The sequence below is a fragment of the Sparus aurata genome, chromosome 16, assembly GCF_900880675.1.
Source record: "Sparus aurata chromosome 16, fSpaAur1.1, whole genome shotgun sequence".
NCBI lineage: Eukaryota > Metazoa > Chordata > Actinopteri > Spariformes > Sparidae > Sparus > Sparus aurata.
The window spans coordinates 18,361,987-18,383,267 of record NC_044202.1 but is presented as its reverse complement, the minus strand read 5'-3'; the positions used below and the strand labels follow the sequence as shown (position 1 = coordinate 18,383,267).

The 21,281-nt window shown below is 42.4% G+C and overlaps 1 protein-coding gene across 4 annotated transcripts in view; it reads left to right on the top strand.

Moving 5' to 3' along the window:
• The window catches only part of col12a1a (collagen, type XII, alpha 1a), a 56,653-nt gene that overhangs the window by 4,688 nt on the left and 30,684 nt on the right, over positions 1-21,281 (top strand). For 3 of the 4 annotated variants that reach the window (XM_030443997.1, XM_030443996.1, XM_030443995.1), the window contains exons 3-25: positions 1,416-1,532; positions 1,633-1,776; positions 2,393-2,446; positions 3,714-3,977; positions 4,160-4,324; positions 4,573-4,746; positions 4,887-5,177; positions 5,290-5,892; positions 6,687-6,965; positions 7,054-7,329; positions 7,427-7,699; positions 12,212-12,481; positions 13,970-14,236; positions 14,497-14,689; positions 14,775-14,902; positions 16,704-16,853; positions 16,941-17,060; positions 17,167-17,331; positions 17,438-17,584; positions 18,094-18,233; positions 19,027-19,156; positions 20,442-20,587; positions 21,148-21,277. In XM_030443997.1, the coding sequence (XP_030299857.1) occupies positions 1,416-1,532; positions 1,633-1,776; positions 2,393-2,446; positions 3,714-3,977; positions 4,160-4,324; positions 4,573-4,746; positions 4,887-5,177; positions 5,290-5,892; positions 6,687-6,965; positions 7,054-7,329; positions 7,427-7,699; positions 12,212-12,481; positions 13,970-14,236; positions 14,497-14,689; positions 14,775-14,902; positions 16,704-16,853; positions 16,941-17,060; positions 17,167-17,331; positions 17,438-17,584; positions 18,094-18,233; positions 19,027-19,156; positions 20,442-20,587; positions 21,148-21,277 (4,626 nt within the window). The remainder of the gene's footprint in view (positions 1-1,415; positions 1,533-1,632; positions 1,777-2,392; positions 2,447-3,713; positions 3,978-4,159; positions 4,325-4,572; positions 4,747-4,886; positions 5,178-5,289; positions 5,893-6,686; positions 6,966-7,053; positions 7,330-7,426; positions 7,700-12,211; positions 12,482-13,969; positions 14,237-14,496; positions 14,690-14,774; positions 14,903-16,703; positions 16,854-16,940; positions 17,061-17,166; positions 17,332-17,437; positions 17,585-18,093; positions 18,234-19,026; positions 19,157-20,441; positions 20,588-21,147; positions 21,278-21,281) is intronic. The other variant, XM_030443998.1, reaches the window with a different exon arrangement.

The following is a 21,281-nucleotide window of genomic DNA, read 5'->3' as shown; positions in this document are numbered from 1 at the left end:
AAGTATGTCATGCTAACCTCATTAACATCAGAAATTTCCTCACAAAGTGTATTTCAGTCATCCTGTCTTCCCTTCCATTTTTCAGTTGTTTATTGTGTTTTTCCCATCGATCACTCATTTGCTATATAACAACATAACCTTTTGAGCCAAGTCGCATGAAACGTAACAAGAATTTAGTTTAGTTAATTACAGCATTTAATGGATGAAGAAATAATGACATAAATTTCAAACTAACTTTATGACACTAAACTGTATGACACCTATCAAAAAGAAGTTTGCAACCTGGGTGCCAAAATGGGAGTTTGACACAACTCTTCAACTACTTTGCTAGAACTTTAATTGCATGTAAATGACACTGAATGTTAACGTACTTCTGATTAATTAATTGAAGCTTTTCCGTGACTGACAGCATAGGCGCTTGTAAGAAAGAATATCATTTTAAAATATGTTTGTCATCTCTGTCTGTGTGGTCCCAACTGTACATGGAAATTACCATCCAGTCGATCAAAGTTGTTGAAACAAACAACTTTCTCATGTACATGATGCATGACGCTGTGATCAAGTCAAGTCTAAAGGCGCGTGGTCTTGTCACACTATATGTTTGTCCTGTATTTATTTTTTAATGTACACTTTCTCTATAACAGCACACCTGAGGTCTACACCAATTCAGTTCTCTCATGCCTTCTTATGCATTATGCTGCCACTGAAAAAGTACACAAGGGTCTCCTGCGACAAATTGTGTATTCTTTTTAAAAGGTTTGCAATGGATGTGTGCCACTCACTTGTGTTAAGAGTTTTAACCAAATAAACAACAGACCACTTTTCGTCTTTGGAATATGTTTATATACAATGTATATATAACATATGGTGTTCAATTTTGTCAAGTGTTACTTCAACTACTTAATGGCAACCTTAATTCCATTGTATAATCGGTACCTTGTGAATGAAGTCACTGTTGTATTTTTGTCATGCTGAGATCATCTCCATCATAAAAGCAGTTTAGTATGTGGGCGGGGCATGCGTTGTAATGACTGCACTCAGCATGTGTTGGATGGTTCACTCAATGTTTGCACTTTGGTAGAGTCATGTCGTGCACATTGTGTTGTTGTGTATGCCAGTGCTTGAGTTGCTGGCCATCTTGGTCGAGCAACTCAAACAAACGCCATTTTACTCCAAAATGGCTTCTCACACTTTTTCAATGTTGTCACGTGTCACCCTCACAAATGGACATCAGTGTTATGTGTCTGTCCCCAACAACGAACGAGTCCACTTCAGTCATGAAGTGTTTGTTGTTGGGATCAATGTGAATGCTTGATTGAAAATGCAATACTTTGATTTAATCATAAATAAAACCATATTCATACGAGTGCTTTATATTTGTTGATATTTAACAGCGTTTCACTTCTTATTTGCAGTGGAATCCCCCTCAGACTTGAAATTTAAAATTCTAAATGAAAACACAGTGGAAATGTCATGGGCAAGACCCTCGTCAAGGATAGAGGGCTTCAGAATACAAGTTACATCAGATGCAGGTCAGTATGAAGTCAGTACTTTCATTGAGTGATTAAATCTGCCAGTTTATACCCACATTACACCACAACAGCTGATTTACTGTTAAACTCCCTCTCCTAGATGAACCGACCAGAGACTTTACCCTTGATGCATATGCCACTACAACCTCGATCACTGACCTGACCCCTGACATGGACTATTCGGTGTCCATAAACTCCTTTGATGGGTCAGAGGAGAGCATTCCCATCTTTGGACAACTGACCAGTAAGTACTTAATTCACAGTGAGTCAATTTAGATTGTTTAAATTTCCACAGTTTCTGGACTTTTATAATTAAAATATGTATATATATATATATATATATATATATATATATATATATATATATATATATATATATATATATATATATATATATATATATATATATATATATATATATATATATATATATATGTTAGCACTATACTGCCTTTATGTTGGTGTAATACTAGTGTGTTAGCACAAAAAGGTACATTTTCCATACATCAGACAGGAAGACCCTCTCTTCCTGTAACATCGTAATAATATTCCACTGCTAGTAATATACTAGAGAAAATCATATTCCCCCTTAATAAGAGAATAACTTATTCCATGTAGCATTTTCATTACATAGGAAAGTCAGGAGGAATCACATCTGTTTACCGACTCTTGAATAGTTCACTGTTCATAGCTAACGTAGCATAAAGATATGTGTTTGTGTGCATGCGGTTTCCGATCCTGTCAAGCAGCTTTTATGATGTGTTGAATTTTCTTGCCTTCTTTCCATTGTGAAAATGCCCACAGTGAGGCGGGTGTGCTAATGTGTAGTGCTAACTCACCAAGTGTTTCCTGTGTTTCAGTCCAGTCCAGCAACAGCAGTACACGAGTCAGGAGGCCGCCGACAGATGCACTCAGTGAGTTTGTTTACTTTAGTGTCAACCATAATCTGAACAGAGCCTTTTTTTTACACATGGCTTTCTGTTTAATTTTTTTTTTTTCCCTTTATGAATGTCATCGTAATGTTTTTCTCCCATGGAATAATTTGGTCAGGCGTACATTTGACCTCCTGTTGGGGTTGTCAGCCGGTGAGCAGACAGGGATCCGACAGTGATTTGGAGGGCACACATGGTTACTTTAATTGAAAACAGTTGGCACATCAAGAAAAAAGGAAAGGAAGGCTTGGAGCTAGGAGACATTGGTTCTGTTATGCGTCATGGTGTGGAGGGGAGCAGGGTTGGGACAGTCACCTGGAAGCAAGCAGTTCCCCTTAAACTGTTAAAAGATCTAGAAGGGACTGCAGTTCCTAATCTGCTGTCATGTCTTCTGTTCATATTGTGAGACCAATCTGTGTGGATTTTTTCACGAGGACATGCTCAGTTTTTCCCCAACCCATTGACTCTTCTGGAAACTACTCACACTGCCAGATTCTTCAAAACCTTAAACCTTATTTATGGTTAAGCACTCAATTTATTTCACAGCCACCAAAATTGTTTGACTAAACCCCAACTCTGATGCCATCAGTTTTAACATTAGGTCAGGGAATTTTGAGTAAAAATATGTTCTTCAAAGAACGAGGCTTAGGAGATGTGAGGAGCTGAATTTAGCGTCAATGAGACCCGGGGGAATCAAGATTAAAGTCTGTCCACATAAGCCCTGCCAATTACTTCAATAGAGCCATCTGAGATGTTCCAGAGAATTTCATCAATGATTTAAAGCCCTGTAGGATTTTGAAAGAATAGAAATGAACGTTGCTGGTGGAACTTCTGCTAAATATTTAGTCTATAAAGCCACATTTCTTTGCCTCTGTCTGCTGGAATGACTATACCAGCCCTCTGTTTGGCTCCGGTTGATATATCCTTTGATGTCAGAATGCATATCTCCGAGCTATCCAACTAAGTGTCAAGAGTTTGATTTTATTTAGACAGACAAGGGAAGAACTGGGCCAGTGTAGAAAAAAAATTTCCAATACCAAGCTGTTGCAGTCATACCTTTAGAGGCACATTTCTGGCTTGAGAACTGTTTTAATTTGAGGCATAAAGGATGTGCTTTTCTGGATTTTATGTTTTTATACAAATCATTAACCGGTAGTAAAGCTTCAAGTTTTCCTAATCTGCATCAATCAAAACATGCTAATTTTTCTCTTAACTGACAGACCCTTATTTCTCCACTGTCTTTGCCCAGAGTGCTCGGTCAGTGCTATAGCAGATTTGGTTTTCCTGGTGGATGGCTCGTGGAGTGTGGGCAGAGAAAACTTTAAGCACATTCGCAGTTTCATCGGATCACTGGCGGGGGCCTTCGACATTGGCGAGGACAAGACCCGTGTGGCCGTGGTTCAGTACAGTACAGACACCCGCACAGAATTCCCCCTCACCCAATACACCAGGAGAGGAGACCTGCTCCAAGCCATCAGCTCCCTGCCATACAAAGGAGGGAATACTATGACAGGTAATGTGGTTATCACAAGAGAAGCTACAAAGATGGAGAGGTGTTGATTTAAAGTGTCTGTCTTGAAAATCTGAACTGAAAATCTAGGTATGACTTTACAGTTTTTATGGGATGTTATAAGAATGTGAATAAGATAATATAGAAAATCATTTTAAATAATATATGCACATTTCTGTCTTAAGGTGACGCCATAGAGCACCTCCTTCAAAACATCTTTACGGAGGCGGCTGGATCCAGGAAAGCTTTTCCGAAGGTAGCCATGATCATCACTGATGGAAAATCCCAGGACCCAGTGGAGGAGCATGCTAAAAGGCTTAGGAACATTGGAGTGGAAATATTTGTTCTAGGTATGGTTTATTATTCAGTGTTTTGTTGAATAGTACTCTCCCATGTGAAAGTCTGCCTGTCCTTGGAAACCGTTTGATTTTCCACTGATTGCAATATCCATATTTGACTTCATAAAAGTCAAGCACCGTTGTGTTCTCTAACATACGCAATCCTTTAAAACCGTCAACAGTCTACCACATCTGTCATGCAGCCACTGGCCAAAGAACATGTGAGTTAATGTTGTTGCTCTTCATATTTTCCCACTCAGGTATCAAAGGAGCAGATGAGGATGAGCTCAGGGAAATGGCCTCCACGCCTCACAGCAAACATGTGTACAATGTTCCCAACTTTGACATGATCCAAGACGTACAGAAAAAGATAATCACAGAGGTGTGCTCTGGTGTTGATGAGCAGCTCAGCTCTCTGGTCAGCGGAGAAGAGTGTAAGTCAGAAGATCTTAATCAAATGTCTTACGTTATATTAGCTTCTAGGGTTTGGACATCTAATGGCGCAGCAACTCCTTTGATTGTGAAAACATCTTGAAATCCCTCTTAATAATACATATCTTGCGTTTTTCCCCAGTGGTGGAGCCAGCCTCTAACCTGCAGGTCACAGAAATCGCATCTAAGTCGATGAGAGTGACGTGGGATTCCTCCCTTGGTGATGTCACCGGCTACAAGCTCACCCTCATCCCCATGTTAGCTGGAATGAAACGCCAAGAGCTATACATTGGGGCCACCCAGACATCCATCAATGTCCGTGACCTTTCTCCTGAGACTGAGTATGAGATCACCCTGTATGCCCTCAAAGGTCTGACTCCCAGTGAACCCATCATGGCAATGGAGAAGACCCAGCCTGTCAAGGTGTCAACAGGTGAGATGATTTATTGTGCATCTTTCCATAGATATCTAAAGTCTCTCACTTGTTTAGACATAGAAACCACACATGCCTTGTAATAAACCCATTATGTCTTGTCTTTTTCAAGAATGCTCTCTGGGAGTGGATGTGCAGGCTGATGTGGTGCTACTGGTTGACGGCTCGTACAGTATTGGATTACAAAACTTTGCCAAAGTCCGTGCTTTCTTGGAGATCCTGGTCAATTCCTTCGACATTGGACCAGGCAAGGTCCAGATCAGCTTGGTCCAGTACAGTCGTGACCCACACACTGAGTTTGCCCTCAACACCCACCATGACATTAGTGCTGTTGTCAAAGCTGTACGCACCTTCCCCTACCGTGGTGGCTCCACTAACACTGGCAGGGCCATGACTTATGTCAGGGAGAAGATCTTTATCGGTGCCCGTGGAGCGAGACAAAATGTTCCCCGCGTCATGGTCCTGATCACAGACGGAAAATCATCAGACTCATTCAAGGATGCGGCGACCAACCTGAGGAATATTGATGTGGAGATCTTTGCCGTTGGTGTGAAGGATGCAGTGAGGTCGGAGCTGGAGGCCATTGCTAATCCCCCGGCCGACAATCACGTCTTTGAGGTGGAGGACTTTGATGCCTTCCAAAGGATCTCCAAGGAGCTGACTCAGTCCATCTGTCTGAGGATTGAACAGGAGCTGCTCAACATCAAAAAGAGGAGTAAGTAAAAGGATAAAATATATAAACCTAATAGCTATGTCCTGTAGTGCAGCTACATAATATGGACATCGTTTCTTGGCATCAGTTTTGGATGACTGCCATTTGCTAAGTATGTTAGTACCTTCATGTTTTTCCATGCCATCCTTATCAGACGGTGTACCATCTGACTGTCAATTGGCAAGTGCTCATGATGGCAGAATGCCAGTGTAGTTTGGAAAAAAACTAATTAAAGCAGCTAAATGCTGTAAAACTGCTGTGAGGCAGGGCGTGGGCAAAATTGAATCAACTCATACGACCATAGGCTGCCAGAAAACATACCACAAAACCACATATGTGATTCTTGAATGAGCCTTATCATACCATTTGTGAACACTTTGTGTGACTGGAACAATGGTGTTACTCTGACATGACCATAATTCTGACTCAAAAGGCCACCCCAGCTCTGAGCTCCACCCAGTGGTGACATGACACAACACAACATGCTTATTGATACTGAAGGCTGTAGTCCCAAAACACATACCACTTAGTGAGTGTAGCTTTCCATGCTTGGCAACTTAACTTTTGTAACCTTGTTGGCTTAACAAGGTTACAACAACGTTTTGCTGCCTGTAATTGAAGGGAGTAATTATGGCCGGGGCAAAGGACCAAGAGGAGAAAGGAATAAAATATAGCTACTGTAGCCCCATAAATCTCACAGTTTTAAAGTATAAAATGATCGTGGTGGTACTAATTTTTAACCTTTACATGATCTGGGCTGTGCTGCCTTTTAATAACAAATCATTTTATATTTTCAGGTCTGCTTCCACCCACAAACCTGGCATTCTCTGAGATTACCTCTAGAAGCTTCCGTACCACCTGGGAAGCTCCTACTGCCAATGTCCTGTCATACCTGGTGCGTTTCCGCAAGGCTGAAGAAATCACTGGAGACTACATTTCCTTGGCAGTGCCTGGCGATACCACCACAGCTGTTCTGCCCCACCTATCCCCTCTCACTGCTTACGAGGTTAACGTGTTTGCTCAGTATTCAAAAGGAGACAGTTTCCCGTTGACTGGTGAAGAGACAACTCTGGAAGGTAAGAGAGACTTCTTGGCGGTGACCCGATGCTGTAACAGTCATCAAAATGAAAACATTTAGGATCTAAAATATTCATTCCTTTTCAGAGCAAGGCACCGTACGGAATCTACGAGTTTCAGAGGAGACAACGAACAGTTTCAGGGTGTCATGGCAACCTGCTCCAGGTCCGGTGATTAGGTATCGCCTGTCCTATCTCCCACTAAGTGGTGCTGGGGAAATACTGGAGGCCCAAACCCTTGGACCAGAGACGACTATAGTTCTCCAGGAGCTCTTCCCCATTACAACCTACCGTGTGTCTGTGTCTGCTGAGTATTCTACAGGCATAGGGGACCAGATGCAAGTAGATGGCACCACCAAGGAAGGTGAGTCAAGATAACAATGTGCATTTAGGAAGTCAGATTTTTCAACATCAAGCAGTGGATATGAATCAGTGTCTGATCAATTTGCACTTGTTTTCAGCCCGTGGCTCCCCTCGTGACCTTCGCGTCTTTAATGAAACTATATCTACGATGAAACTGGCATGGAGGGCTGCTCCAGGAAATGTCCTTCAGTACCGGATTGCCTTCAAACCTGCCGAAGGCGGTGAGAGGAAGGAGATATCTGTCAAGGGAGATACTACCCAGGCTTTGCTGAAGAACCTGCAACCGGCCACTGAATATGAGCTGTTTGTTAGTGCTCGCTACTCCTCTGGTCTGGGTGATCCTCTTCTGGGCACAGGAACCACCTTGGAAGGTAAGGGAGAGTGTCACAGTCCTGATGTCTAATTTGAAATCTGTGAAGCATGGGAGGATTATCTCTGTAGCCAGTGTGTGACAGAAATGTGAAGCATGCTTTGTGGCTGTGCACTCACCAAGTGGGTACGGCCGAATGGACAAATTAATTATTATGTTTGAAGATATTTTATTTCACAAGGTTTATGAGACCTTGCATGATGTAAAACTGAAATTAGGTCAGTTGTCTCCCTTCAAGTCCCTTCAAGAACGTAGCATCTGGTATTTCTCACAGGCGACTACATCAGAGTACAGGAAGGTGAGCTTTTTACTTTGCGAGGTTGGTTGAGTATACGGGCTGTGGTTAGGGGGGAAAAGACAGGAATGTGGCACTTGATGTAATTATGTAATTTTTCTGGCACAGAGTGTAGGTTTGGGTGGCTTTGCCGCCCATGAAGGCTACGACATGGAAATGGGTGGGGGATGCTCGTAAACCTCGAGAACATATGAAATGACTTGGAACAGACTTTGACAGCCATATGCCTGCTTGGTAATACCTTTACATCTTGGACTTTCTGAGGCAAATAATGTATTGTTTCACAGTTGTTTGAAAGACATGTGTGGGATATTTGATCATTAATGTGTGATATCATTCTGTTTTTTAATGTGGAATCAGTGGCCATCTCAAGCTCAGTTCATATGACATCTCATTTTACCTGCAGGCAATGATACAAATCTGTGTCTGAGAATCTTTTTCCTGTCTGTTAATGGCAGCATAGAAGACACAACAGGGGGCAGGGTCTTCTGTTGATGTCACACAGAGTGGGAAGAGGGATTGTTGTGGTGTCACACCACAGGAAAGGAAGTTGAAGAGATCTGTTTTGAGAGAGCGGGGGAGGTCCGAGCTGTGGGGGGGCAAAACAACAATCATTGTGCTGTATCCCACAGAGGAGAATATCTCTGGTCATCAGTCAGTTCCACTTGTGGCTGCAAAACCACTGAACTATGTATGAAATAAAAAAGAGCTTACCTGGCTGGGCTTTTTATTACATTAAGGAGTTCGAGGCAAAACATTGTACTTTATTGACTGTCATCAGAAGCGTGCACACAGGGAAGATGGTTTTCCTTGTTCAGAGATGATTGCTTTTTGATGTTGTTTTGGCAAATCAGCTTTGTTTTATTCAACATTTTGTGTGCCAAGATGAAAACAGAGCAGTGGCTGTCTTTAATCGTGCCCATGCTTAGCTCAGTTCAGCTGACTCCTTTCTGAAAGCAATTTAAGCCCACGGACAAATCAAAGCGATGCTATTCATCATAACAGCAAGAGTGCAGTTCTTGTTCCTTAACGTTGCTTCCTTAGACTCCTGGCAGTAGTGAGGTCATCACTGCCGGACACATCCCCTATTCAACAAATTTCTTGCAGAACGCATGGACGCACTAGGCTCATACGATGTCCTACAGAAATGAACGAAATTTCAATTCACAACTGGAATAATGCAATGTTTGTTTACACAGTGCTATGTTTTCCTTTCTTTCCTCTGTTCCCACATTGACCGAAGGGCTTGCCTGTGATTATAGAGTTAGAGTTTCCATCGCTCAAATCTGTGCTGTCATCAACCCCACACCCCCACGGGAAAAAGCTCCATGACAAAGCACTGTGTTTGGCCAGCTCTATTAAACTGTCATGACGTCAGCATGCCTCAACACTGATGTCCTTGTTTTGAGTGCCACTCAGTTTGAGTGACCCTCTCTGTGAAGTCCAAGTGGGCGAGAACTGGAAGAGAATGGCTTCCACAAAGCCCTCCCTTGTGGCTAACAGTGGATGGTAGCCAATCCAGAAGCCTTGAGTAGGATGGAATTATAACATCCTGAAGAAAGACAGAGAAGGTGTCAGAGTGAATGCTTAGATGACCATCCCAAATATGGATATTATACACAAACATGGCAAAATTATTTGCTTAAGAAGAGGGGGGTTTAGCCAACATGTGGAAGACGTTACCTAAGAGGACCTTGAAAGCTGTGTGAGCTGTCTGTCTGGTCACAGGGAGTACTGTCTGTTCGTCTCGCTCAAGGGTGGGGCAAAGGACAGGCAGAGGCAGAAAGAGAGAGGGTGAGGATGAGTAGAGAAAAGGTTTTTTCAAAACTGTAAACCAAAATACCTCAGGGTGGCCTGGTGGATTAAAAGCTCATCCCATTATTGAGAGGTCATATGTTCAACCCCTGAACTAATCTTTCAAATAATTAACTATTTGCATGACACGACAAATGTGTTCAAATGTGCCAGAGGTATTCTTTTTACTATCTCTCACGTGGAGAGCAGCACAGCACCGGGGGAAATCGTAGCATCTTGGTTTGATTTCCTCTTAAACTAATGCCTTTAAGGCAGTGCCAGGCTCTTGCCAGACTGTTTTTCCCTCACTGCTCTAAAGGTCCTTTGAGGTAAAAGGCCACAGACAGGCATCCTTGGCACATATACACTGAAGGCTTCATCTTTGTGGCTCAGATGTATGCCTCCATGAACCAAGAGCAATAAAGTAAGGGAAGTCTGAGGTAAAGTGCCAGTGCTGAGATGGCACTTTGAAAGAACGATGTATTTCCTGCCGTGATTTTGGACGAGTTTACAGAGAAGGCTAGACTAACACAGTGTCTGTTAACTTTATTCCTACTGAGAAACAAATAACTGCTATCCAATACCAATGTTGTGAATCAAGATATCCAGAGGTGATTATGGTGTGAGAGATCCAACAGCTATATAAAAATAAGAGGAAAATCTTCAGAGCTGGTATTTTTTCTCTGTGCACTTTTTCAGACATCTTTGACTGCAGATGTGAAGTGTTATGTCTGCACATGCCCTACAGGAAATCTCTTAGATGATCTTCAGTTGTGTCTTACGTGGTCTAGAGCATTGGGTGAGGCTTTAATGTGAATTAACGATCTGGTTTTGTCCATGGTCTTAATTTGAGGGTAACCTTCTCCTTGAAGGGTGTGATGCAGTTTGGGGGTTTGAAAAAGAAACCAAGATTAGGAGACCCAAATCACGCATGTCAGGTTGCATACACATCTTTATTTAAACAGTATAGAAGCCACTGTTTTTAAGTTTAAATGCATATGTAACATACAAGCCAAAGCTTTTTGCTAAGTCTGTCGACCATGTGTTTCATGTATGTGTGCTTTCTATCTTGGAGAGGCCCCCCCCCTTCTCTTTAGCTTGTCTGTAAGCGCTGATGAAATGTCAGCCACCGCCTGCAGAAGTCATTATTTTATGATCCTTTCGCCCTTGGTTCACACACAGCCGGAAAAGTCAGTCAAGTTCATCCTTTTCTGCTGCTGGCAAAGATGATCCGGGTCTATATAAGTGGCCCACACTGTTTTCATGGTCTGTGAAAATCTGGAACTCTTCATTAGACTGTGGTCGTGGCCATTACTCTTCGTATCTGGCCTCTGCTCTCAAGGTGCAGATCACTCTGCTTGGCAGGCACGGCTGCTGCTGTTATTTCTGTTCAGATCAGTTTCCAATTCCGCTTTAGTGGATGGATGCTAAGGATTCATAGGGTGACAGATAGACACAGTGGTTGCCTTTTCTGCTGCAGTGCTCGCTTAACGTTTCCAAAGTTATCTTGCATTGAACTTGTGGTAAATTTGTGATGCGTCTCATCCTTTGCAATTTGCTTCATTTGGTGAGGTTTGATGAATGAGGTTTGAGCGAGACCACCCAGATGCAATGCTCTGTCTGTGATTATATCATCATTAGGTGCTGGCATGTAGGGGCTTAGGGGTTTGATTCAGGATCAGGTTCCCAGAGGTTGTGTGGGAGGCTGTCCTCCTGCGTTAGATGCAGATCCTTTATACGGCAGCCAAACAGGAGTTTTTAGAGTCCATCTCATCATGGGCATCCTCAACTCGAAACACCACCACAATTTCCCTCCACTCTATTTCTGTGTACCTCATGATGGTCTCTCAGGAAAAAAGCGAATGAAGGAGAGAAAGGGGGAGCGCAACATCTGCGATTGTAGCAAAGGCACATTCGTGCCTCGGGTTTCCTCTATTTCAATGGAAAATTAAAGTGCTGTCAGGAGAGGCGCTGGGAATATGTGATTTGTGATTAGTTTCACAGAGATTTTTCCAGCACACTCTAATGATGAAGGGAGAAAATCAAGTTGTTCAAACAGATCCTGAGGGGTTAAAACAGAGACAGATGAGTGATTGTTGGTGATTTATTGTTTCAGGGTTCTTTGTTTTGTCCATTTTGTGTCTCACTCACTTCCTCAGACCTCTATATGTCTGCTTTAAAAATCAACACCACCTGGACAAAGCCATCACTGAGCTGGAGCTCCCTAAAAAACTAACACTGCCATCTTAGTCCAATTAATATGTGTCAGAGCAAATCAAAACAAAGTAAAAGCCAAAAGAAATTCTTTAGGTAAACAGAAGTAAAATTCTAAAGTGCTACTTATTTTCTGTTTCCATACCCATTATGCACAGACTGATGGAATACTTCCACCTCTGTTCCTAATGCTATTTCTATTCTCCACAGAGCTTGGCTCACCCAGAGACCTGCAGACCAGAGACGTCACTGACACCAGTTTTCTTGTGTCTTGGGTTGCGGCACCGGGTAATGTCCGTCAGTACCGGATCAGGTGGAAGTCTCTGTTCACCGAAGAGGAGGGGGAAAAGACAATACCAGGAGGCACCACAGACACAGTTCTAGAGGGTCTCACCCCAGAAACACGTTATCAGGTCTCTGTATTCGCTGCCTACGGCCACGGCGAGGGCCAACCATTGGTTGGAGAGGAAACCACAGATAGTAAGTCGTGTTTATTCCCTAATCCTTCACTTCTTTCACTTCTTCACTTTCCTCCTCTCTTTTCTGCACTTCATGGTTTTTTTTTTAATATCTGGTCTAACGTTTACCTAGAAAGTGTGAAGCTTAGGTAAGTGTGATATACCTCTGTCACCATAAAAGTCATAAAAGCTCTATGACCAGAAAGGGAACGCTGCACTTTTTTCTTTTTTCTTTTTTTTTATCTTCATGTGTAGCTGTTAAGATCATTTCATTTTATAGCCAAGAATGAGATCTAGACCTTCTTGTCATAAACACATCTTTAGCCTTAAAGTTCCTTTGCCTCTTAAGTAAGAGTCAGAGCAGATCATCACTGAGAAATCTGGGGCAGTGACGCAGGTTTAAAAATGATCCAGGAAACACGGTTAAACTGTAGGCAGGTGTTATGTAGAAATGGAGATCTGTTAGCAACACTTTCTGTTCTGTTCCTTCTGTTAAGCTAAGAGATAACGTCATTGCTGTTGGCATCAGCCTCGGCCATCAAGATTATAGAGTCTTTGCGTGCATGCGTGTTATATGCATGTAAAGAGGTGACGTAATTTCCAGCACACCTGCACTGGGCTTTCATGGGAGATACAGGAAAGATAGACACTGGCCTCTCCCTTGTTAGACCTCACTCCTGCTCAGATGAGAAAAGCACATTGAGCGGAAACTCGCACCAGTTGGGAGGGAATTTGTCCACCAGTTAGTGAAATGGAATGTGCTAAAGGAAAAATATTTCCAACCATCATTAATATTTATTGTTTCTGGCAAGCCAAAAAGGTGGCATACATGCACACCAAACACAACCATAAGGTAGCTTCGTATAGACTTAAATATTCACCTTGCTCAATCCTTCCCTCACTTTGCTCCCACTATCTGTTGCTCTCTTTGCATGTGCTCTACACAAATCACAGGTCTCTTTGGGCCGAGCCTCACACGGCAAACTTGGATGGGCTGCTTTTTTTCCGTTAATAAAAGTCCTCCCTCTGAAGTAGAGCGTTCTGAATATTTCCCTCAGCTCGTTTCAAGGCCTCTGACAATTCGCACTTGCCCTTCCTGCTCTGAAAATAAGAACTATGGCTTTGCTCAAATTCACAAGACATCCAAGCCTGGCTTCCAAACCCACCAACTAAACATGATCAATCATGTAAATTAGGGCCTGTTTAATGTATACTTCTGAAAATCAAAAGTATTCGGGTAGGTTTGTATCCACATGCATGTGGAAATTGAGCAGATATCCGGATGAAAGACTGTGAGGTAGCCAAGCGTGTTACTGTTTAGTTTACTTACCAGCAGGAAGGCCATACTGCTTATATTTCCAAGGGTATACTGGAAACATAGGCAGTTAAGCACACATTCAGCACACATTCCCATCTCAACAAGAATCAAAATCTAAATGTTCCCTCACACCAGCCATTCATCATTTCTCCTCTTTAAACCATTGTTCCTTTTTTTCCCTTTTTCTCACAGTATCTGCCGCTGGCAGAGGGATTGTTGTCTCTGAGGAGACGGAGAAGAGCATGAAGGTGGCGTGGCAACCGGCGCCTGGAAATGTACTCAACTACCGCGTTACCTACAAGCCCAAGGCAGGAGGGCGCCAGCTGGCAGCCAAGGTGCCTGGTGCCAACACCTCCACTGTGCTGAGACGTCTCACTCCCCTCACCACCTACGACATCATTGTTCTGCCAGTCTACCGTTCAGGAGAAGGCAAAGCAAGGCAAGGAGAAGGAACAACACGTACGTTCGTCAGTCTATCATTCACCACACAACAAATGTTGCTCTTTCTGTTGCCAAGCTCAGGAAATGTTTGATTATCCTTTACAAACTACCACATCCTCATCACAATCACAATCATAGTCACAATCACGTCATACTGAATGACAAAAGCAGTGTTCCAGTAAATGTCTCCATTATGTAGTATTTAAAACATATTGTTTTGAATCAGTCAGTTGTGTGTATTCAGAAACTTCAACTACAGACTTCTCCTCTCTCCCTAGTGTCACCTTACAAAGGTCCCAGAAACCTCCAGACTTCAGAGCCTTCCAAGACCAGTTTCCGTGTAACCTGGGACCACGCTCCTGGTGATGTTAGGGGCTACAAAGTCACTTTCCACCCAGTTGGGGATGACATTGACCTGGGAGAACTTACGGTTGGTCCTTATGACAACACTGTGGTGCTGGAGGAACTGAGGTGTGTCAGGCAGATTTCAGTTTAATTGTTATTATCATATCAAAAAAAAGAAATCTGAAATTCATTTGTTTATTTTGGTCCACAGAGCTGGTACCAAATACTCAGTCAATGTGTTTGGTATGTTTGATGGAGGAGAAAGTATGCCATTGGCTGGAGAGGAGAAGACCACGCTTGTGGCTGATGAACCCGATCCTTTTCCTTATCCGCCATCAGGTAAAGTAGTCTAATAACAATTGACTACATCATCAAAGGAATAACAGAGAAAACATGTTGTACACTAAAACTAACAAAGGATGTGAACATCTTAAATGCTTTTAGTCAGTCTGTTCTATGCCTGTCATCACAATCGAAGCAGCGTCTCCAGTGTGTTATGTCTCTGGGCAGCAACAGTCAAACATTGGAGACTGTATCACATAGTAAATTTTTGCTTAGGAAAATATACTCTAAACCCATGGCCCATAAAAACCCAAGAGTTGCTCTAAATGCCTCTGCTCCAACCTAATTGTCTCACGAAATAACAGATGTAATGGCTATTCCATCTGTCTGCCCTTTTCGTTGCTTTCTTCATGGTGTCACTTTCGGCTTCCACTCTTTATTTCCAGTCCAAGTCCAGCTAGTGTAGATTCAAACCATAATCTGTTTGCAGTTATAAAATGTTATTAACTACTTTGTGAGTCAGAGCACGGCAGGCAGTAAGTGTGAGAGGAGGGAAAAATTTTGTGTTTGCTGGAAGCAGCTGTAAAGGTCAGCTTGACCACTCGGCTGCAGGCCCACATCCTAACATGAAGGGAGATTTCATTGAAAGCTCCCACCTCCAAAAGATAAAATAGCATCCAGTACCATCAACTGGCTACAGGGCAAAGAGAGTGGTGTGTGGGGTAGGGCATTCCCAACTTCAGCTTTTTAGTAGTCATTGACTAATCCCAAAAAGTAGTATAGCTGATTAATCGCAGCAGATGTATCATATTTCTTTCACCCAATTTGGTGTCTGAATGATTCTTTTCTCAATTCTTTGTGTAAAAGGTCTCAAATACAACCAGTAAATGGTTAACTTATGTAGATAGGATCAGCCTGGGAAGAGGTGCAGTGATGTAACTGAGTATAATTACTTTGGTAGTGACAAGTTTCTTTTCCTAATTCACTAAGAACACATTTTGCCTCTTTTGCATTGTTCTCCTAACCAGCAGATAGTCAGTGGTAGTTAGTAAGTCCCAGATATTATTCTTTCTTTTTTCATGGATATACCTCTAACAATCCTTTCTCTCTATTCTCTCCCTTGCTATCGGTGAAAGCTTGACAGCTTGTTGTCTGTCATGCGGGTTAGCTGTATGTTTTCTGTGTGAGCAAACCAATCTGTAAATCAAGTGTGTTACCTGTTTTCAGTTTGCAGACAGTGGCAGTTAGTGCAACATCTGCCTTTTTCCAGCGCACATCTGCAGCCCTCTTTTAGGTGCCGCGGATCGGAGACCTTCCCTGTCATCACACAGGTGTTTGGAAAGCAGGATCTGAATATAACTGTGCTGATCTCAAGGGCACAGTAATCTCTCCAATGGAGGCCTTTCATATGTCTCAGGCCATTAAGGGCGTACTCTCCTGAGTTGCCCCCAGGGACTAACTCGTGGATCCAAATGGAACAAATGAAAGAAATACTGCCTCGACATGCCACAAGACAAGAAGATTATCATTGTAACATCTGGAAAATCAAAGAAAAAAAATCCTCATGTAGGAAGGAAAAATGTAATGTGTTACTACTTATGTGTGAATATGTTGCTTGTTCAGCACCCTTTGGGAAGATTTTAATGTAACTGAGTTTGGTTCAATGCCCAAAAGGAAATTCTATGTCATAAAACTCTTCTCTCCTTCTTTCCTTTACCTACTTCACCTCTGTGAGTACGTCTCACATCATAACAATCACCACACACACTGTTTTGTGTAGTTGACAGCTGAACATGGACAATCTCATTTGAAGCCCTCAGCTTTGACAAATTAAGACACTGACATTTTGCCCTCTCAGATGTGACATGTAGGACCAAAGCACAGGCTGACATTGTGCTCCTGGTGGACGGCTCCTGGAGCATCGGACGTCTCAACTTCAAGACCATTCGTGCCTTCATCGCACGTATGGTGGGAGTCTTTGACATTGGCCCTGAAAGGGTTCAAATCGGTGGGTCTACTAAACTCATTTTTTACTAATTAAACCAAAGGAGCTATCTCTGCCTTGATATAACAATTGTTGTATTTGTGTCTTCAGGTCTTGCCCAGTACAGTGGAGACCCAAAGACTGAGTGGCACTTGGATGCTCATCGCACTCGGGAGTCTCTCCTGGAAGCTGTGGCTAACCTGCCCTACAAAGGAGGAAACACCTTGACTGGTACTTGAATCAATTTATTCAATCTAGTGGGAGCAGACCCACTTCTACCCATGTAGTCACAGTACTAAATATTATATATTGTGTGTCTACCATGTCTTCATTACAGGTCTGGCTTTGAACTACCTCCTCCAGAACAATTTCAAGGAGAATGTTGGGATGCGACCTAAGTCAAGAAAGATCGGTGTGCTGATCACTGACGGCAAATCCCAGGACGACGTCATTGTCAACTCGCAGAACTTGCGTGATCAGGGCATTGAGCTCTATGCCATCGGTAGGCGAAGATCAGTTCTGTTTACTTGCACAAACACGATGTATGAAGACAAATTCTTACATGTATCAAAGTGCCAATGCCTATTGTCTTCATTATTGCTCTCTAGGTGTGAAGAACGCTGATGAGAATGAGTTGAGGTCCATTGCCACCGATCCGGATAGCATTCACATGTACAACGTGGCTGACTTCTCTTTCCTGTTGGACATCGTTGACAACCTCACTGAGAACCTCTGTAACAGTGTCAAGGGCACAGGTGTGTATGGTTTTAAATCAAAGTATGCACACAACTCACTGGTCAAAGTAAAGGAATAGTACACATGATTGCAAGGACATAAGCCTTTTACTTCCCAGACATTTGATAGACTGCATAAACATAGCATCCAACAGACAGATACACATCTGGCCCACCATGGAAAGCAAAGAAACAGCCAAGCTCTTGGAAATTATTGCAGATCTATTATTTTGGAAGAGGAAATTGTGTGTATGTTATTCACATTAGAAAGATGCTTTTGGATACAGTAGGGGAACTCTCTGTTGAGGATGTGGCTGAGGATAAGGATTAAGTACTGCGTATAAGGTTCTGTTCCGGCTTGTTACTGAATAGCTGTAAACTTTTTGCCATTTCAGTTTTTTCCTTGTGTATATAACTCTGTGAATAACAAGTAACCATGAGGCCATGTTATTTTCTCATGATAATGTATAGCGTTCTCTGTGATGGCACTTATTTGCGGCTCCTGTCTTTTTATTCCTTCACCTGAACAGACGGTGCGCCCGATCCTCCCACTAACCTGATAACATCAGAGGTGACTCACCGCTCCTTCCGAGCCACCTGGACGGCCCCTGACGGCCCGGTGGAGAAGTACCGTGTGGAGTACATGACTCTGTCTGGACGCCCACAACAGGTATACCTGCCATATATGAGAATGAACTACTGCCGCTAATTGAATTATACAAAAAACTGTTGTGAGTGCCGCTGATCTTCCTGTGAGGGTGTTGAGGGGATGTTGGCTTCAGTCTGTCTTGATCCCCTGTCTCTGAGACTAATGGGAAATCCAGCCTCCTGTTTGTGTTGGCCTCGCGTTGTTTGGGTGTCTAATTACATTACGATCTGACACAGGGCAAAGAAACAAAACACACAGCTCACAGTTTAAAGTATTAGAAAGCAAATATTGGCTTCATGAGTGAGAGCTCTATTGGCCAGCAGTGCCCTGGCTCCACAATGTGTGGAAAAGATGCATTTTTGGTGTCTGAATCTAATTACCCGTCGGAGGATGTTTGTTTTTGTCCAGCTCCCATGGTTTTGTTTAAGAGTGAACAGAGTGGATGAGGTTTTATTATTGTTTATGGATCTGGAATTGAAGCATATGCTGACTTTTAGTCCAGTATAAATTTTTCAGAGGAATTTCTGGTTTGAAATGGAAAGCTTTACCAAGTGCTTATGCCAAGCCAAGATAGAGCTTGTGATTGTTATGCTTCGGGATTGATAATCACCCTTCTACAATTACTTCATCTGTCCTCACACATACCACTGCACCATATGAGACAGCAGAATATAATTCGGTCATATATATGTAAAGTAATGATCCATACTATTGTCAGAAATGATCTACTGTCATCCAGCATAAGCAAAGAAATTCAAAACTTTGACAGATTCTTCCTTATGCACCAATCTTCTAATTATCCCCTCTGCATTAGGTGTTTGTGGATGGCACTGAGACCTCAACAGTTCTCCAGGGCCTCAACCCCCTGACTGAGTACATGGTCAAGGTCTACTCAGTGGTGGGAGAGGAGAGCAGCGAGCCCCTCGAAGGATCCGAGACCACGCGTATGTTTTTTCTCTCTGGCCTTTTGGCTCACATTTAGTCTTGTGTCATTTGATTTCAAAGCGATGCGCTTATAAAAACCCATTTATGGTCTAAGTTGTCAGTGGAAATGTAAACGACTTAAACTGACTTCGGGTCTTTGATCATTGATCGTAGATGTGAAGATATTATGTTGAACTTGCTTAAAGAAGCAAGCCCTTAATCAGAGACACTTTTCCACTTTGGGAAACCCAAATAAATGGAGTGTTCAAAGAATAACAGTTAAAATTTCAGCCCCTCAAGAAACACCAGACTTCCCTTTGAGTCAGCCTCCATCACTGAAGCTCTCTGGCTAAGTTGCTTAACACAAATGTAATGCGCTTAATGACTGTGATTCCTGCATGGTCTCCGTTAATCAAACGTTTAAAGGTAATCTATATATCTTAGCCTTGTTTATAAAACCATATGTGGCAGCAAAAAGAAAGCAATAGTAAATCCTAATTACATGCAAATTCAAAGGGCAATTTTCATGATTACGCTTGGGTTCAAGCACCATATTGACTTCTTTCTTTGTTTCTTTTAAGATGTTGTTAATTGCAGTTTTATTGGTGCTCTCTAGAGAAGCAGAGATTTTACAGTGCTTTATAGTATCTATAAAAGCACATATAAAGCTGCGCTGATTGTTGAGTTTGAAAAGTGTCAACGGCATATGAAAAGGCCTGAGAAATCTGCAGATGCACTGACCCTTTTTTCAATTCCAATTGGATTTTGATATATAAATATCGATATATCTAACAGTTTTTCTTCAATATTATTATTTTAATATTATCATATTAATTAATTGTTGTTGCTGTTGCTGGTATTATGAGCAAGATTACATGATGTTGTTGTAAACCACACAGCACATCTTATTAATGTTAGCAAAAAACATAAAAAACACATTACATTTACATGTATTTCTAAGCAATTTATTCCGAAACCGTGGGTTAAGTCGGCGTCACATACAAATAGGTGTAGGAAAGCAATTTGCTATAGCAAATCCTTAAATGTTTTGAAAACTTGAACTTGAAAAAAGTGAACAAGCGTTATCAACTATGCCTATGAGGTAGATTTTTATACATGAGTTCAAATGTAATAAGAACAATTCAGAGAGTGCAAAGGAAAACTGACAATTGATCAGTGAATCGAGTCATTATCGGCTCCTGATTGTGATATTGGATCTGATTGGATTGCACCCAGTTTATATATAGCTTAGTTTCACTGTGCCAATAATTTTCACCTTCAACTCAATTTCCTGTTGATATCAAGTCCCCCTGAGCGCCGTGAGGAGAATGGACATTTATGATGAGCAGATAACCACCATGCGTGTGAGGTGGGAGCAGGCGGAGGGTGCCACTGGCTACATGCTGCTCTACAGCGCCATCAATGCCACTCAGCCCACCCTCGAGCAGGAGGTAAGAGACATTCTCGGAAAAACATTGAGAAAACAAAGTGTTATTGAGCAAACAGGCACACAGCCAATCAGCTGTGGATATGACAGATCTGGACGAGGAAAAAATTAACACATGCACATGTGTTTATGGGTGGACACGATCGCACATTTTCACATGCATTCATATACACATTGCTAAACACTAGAAGTAACCAAATGCTTCAACGTATTGTCAGCAGTTCTTTACATAACATAGATGTCACACACTAAAACGAGATTTCACAAAGCTACCAGTGTTTGCCTCATCATTCAGCAGGCAAGGCCGAAGGGAACATACAGAGGAACATTGTTAGTCACAAAGGGGTGGGTGAACCATGAGCTCACTCTGCCAAGGGATCATCATCATTTGTTCATGAGGTGTCAAACCCAGTGGGTCAAAACCGGAATCGGCAGATGTGCCGCAACCATAATATTTCTCCCATTGTTTTTATCCAAACATGTCAATCGATGTCACTGAGGAGCCCTCTGTCATCCGCTTCCTCTCTGACCTTCTGTTATTTCTTTGGTCTGGGCCCCTTGCAGATCAGAGTGGGAGGGGATACAACTGATGTCCAGCTGGTGAAGTTACTCCCCAACACAGCCTACACACTCTCCCTGTTCGCCCTGCATGGAGAGTCAGCGAGTGAACCACTGACCAAGCAGGGAGTTACCCGTAT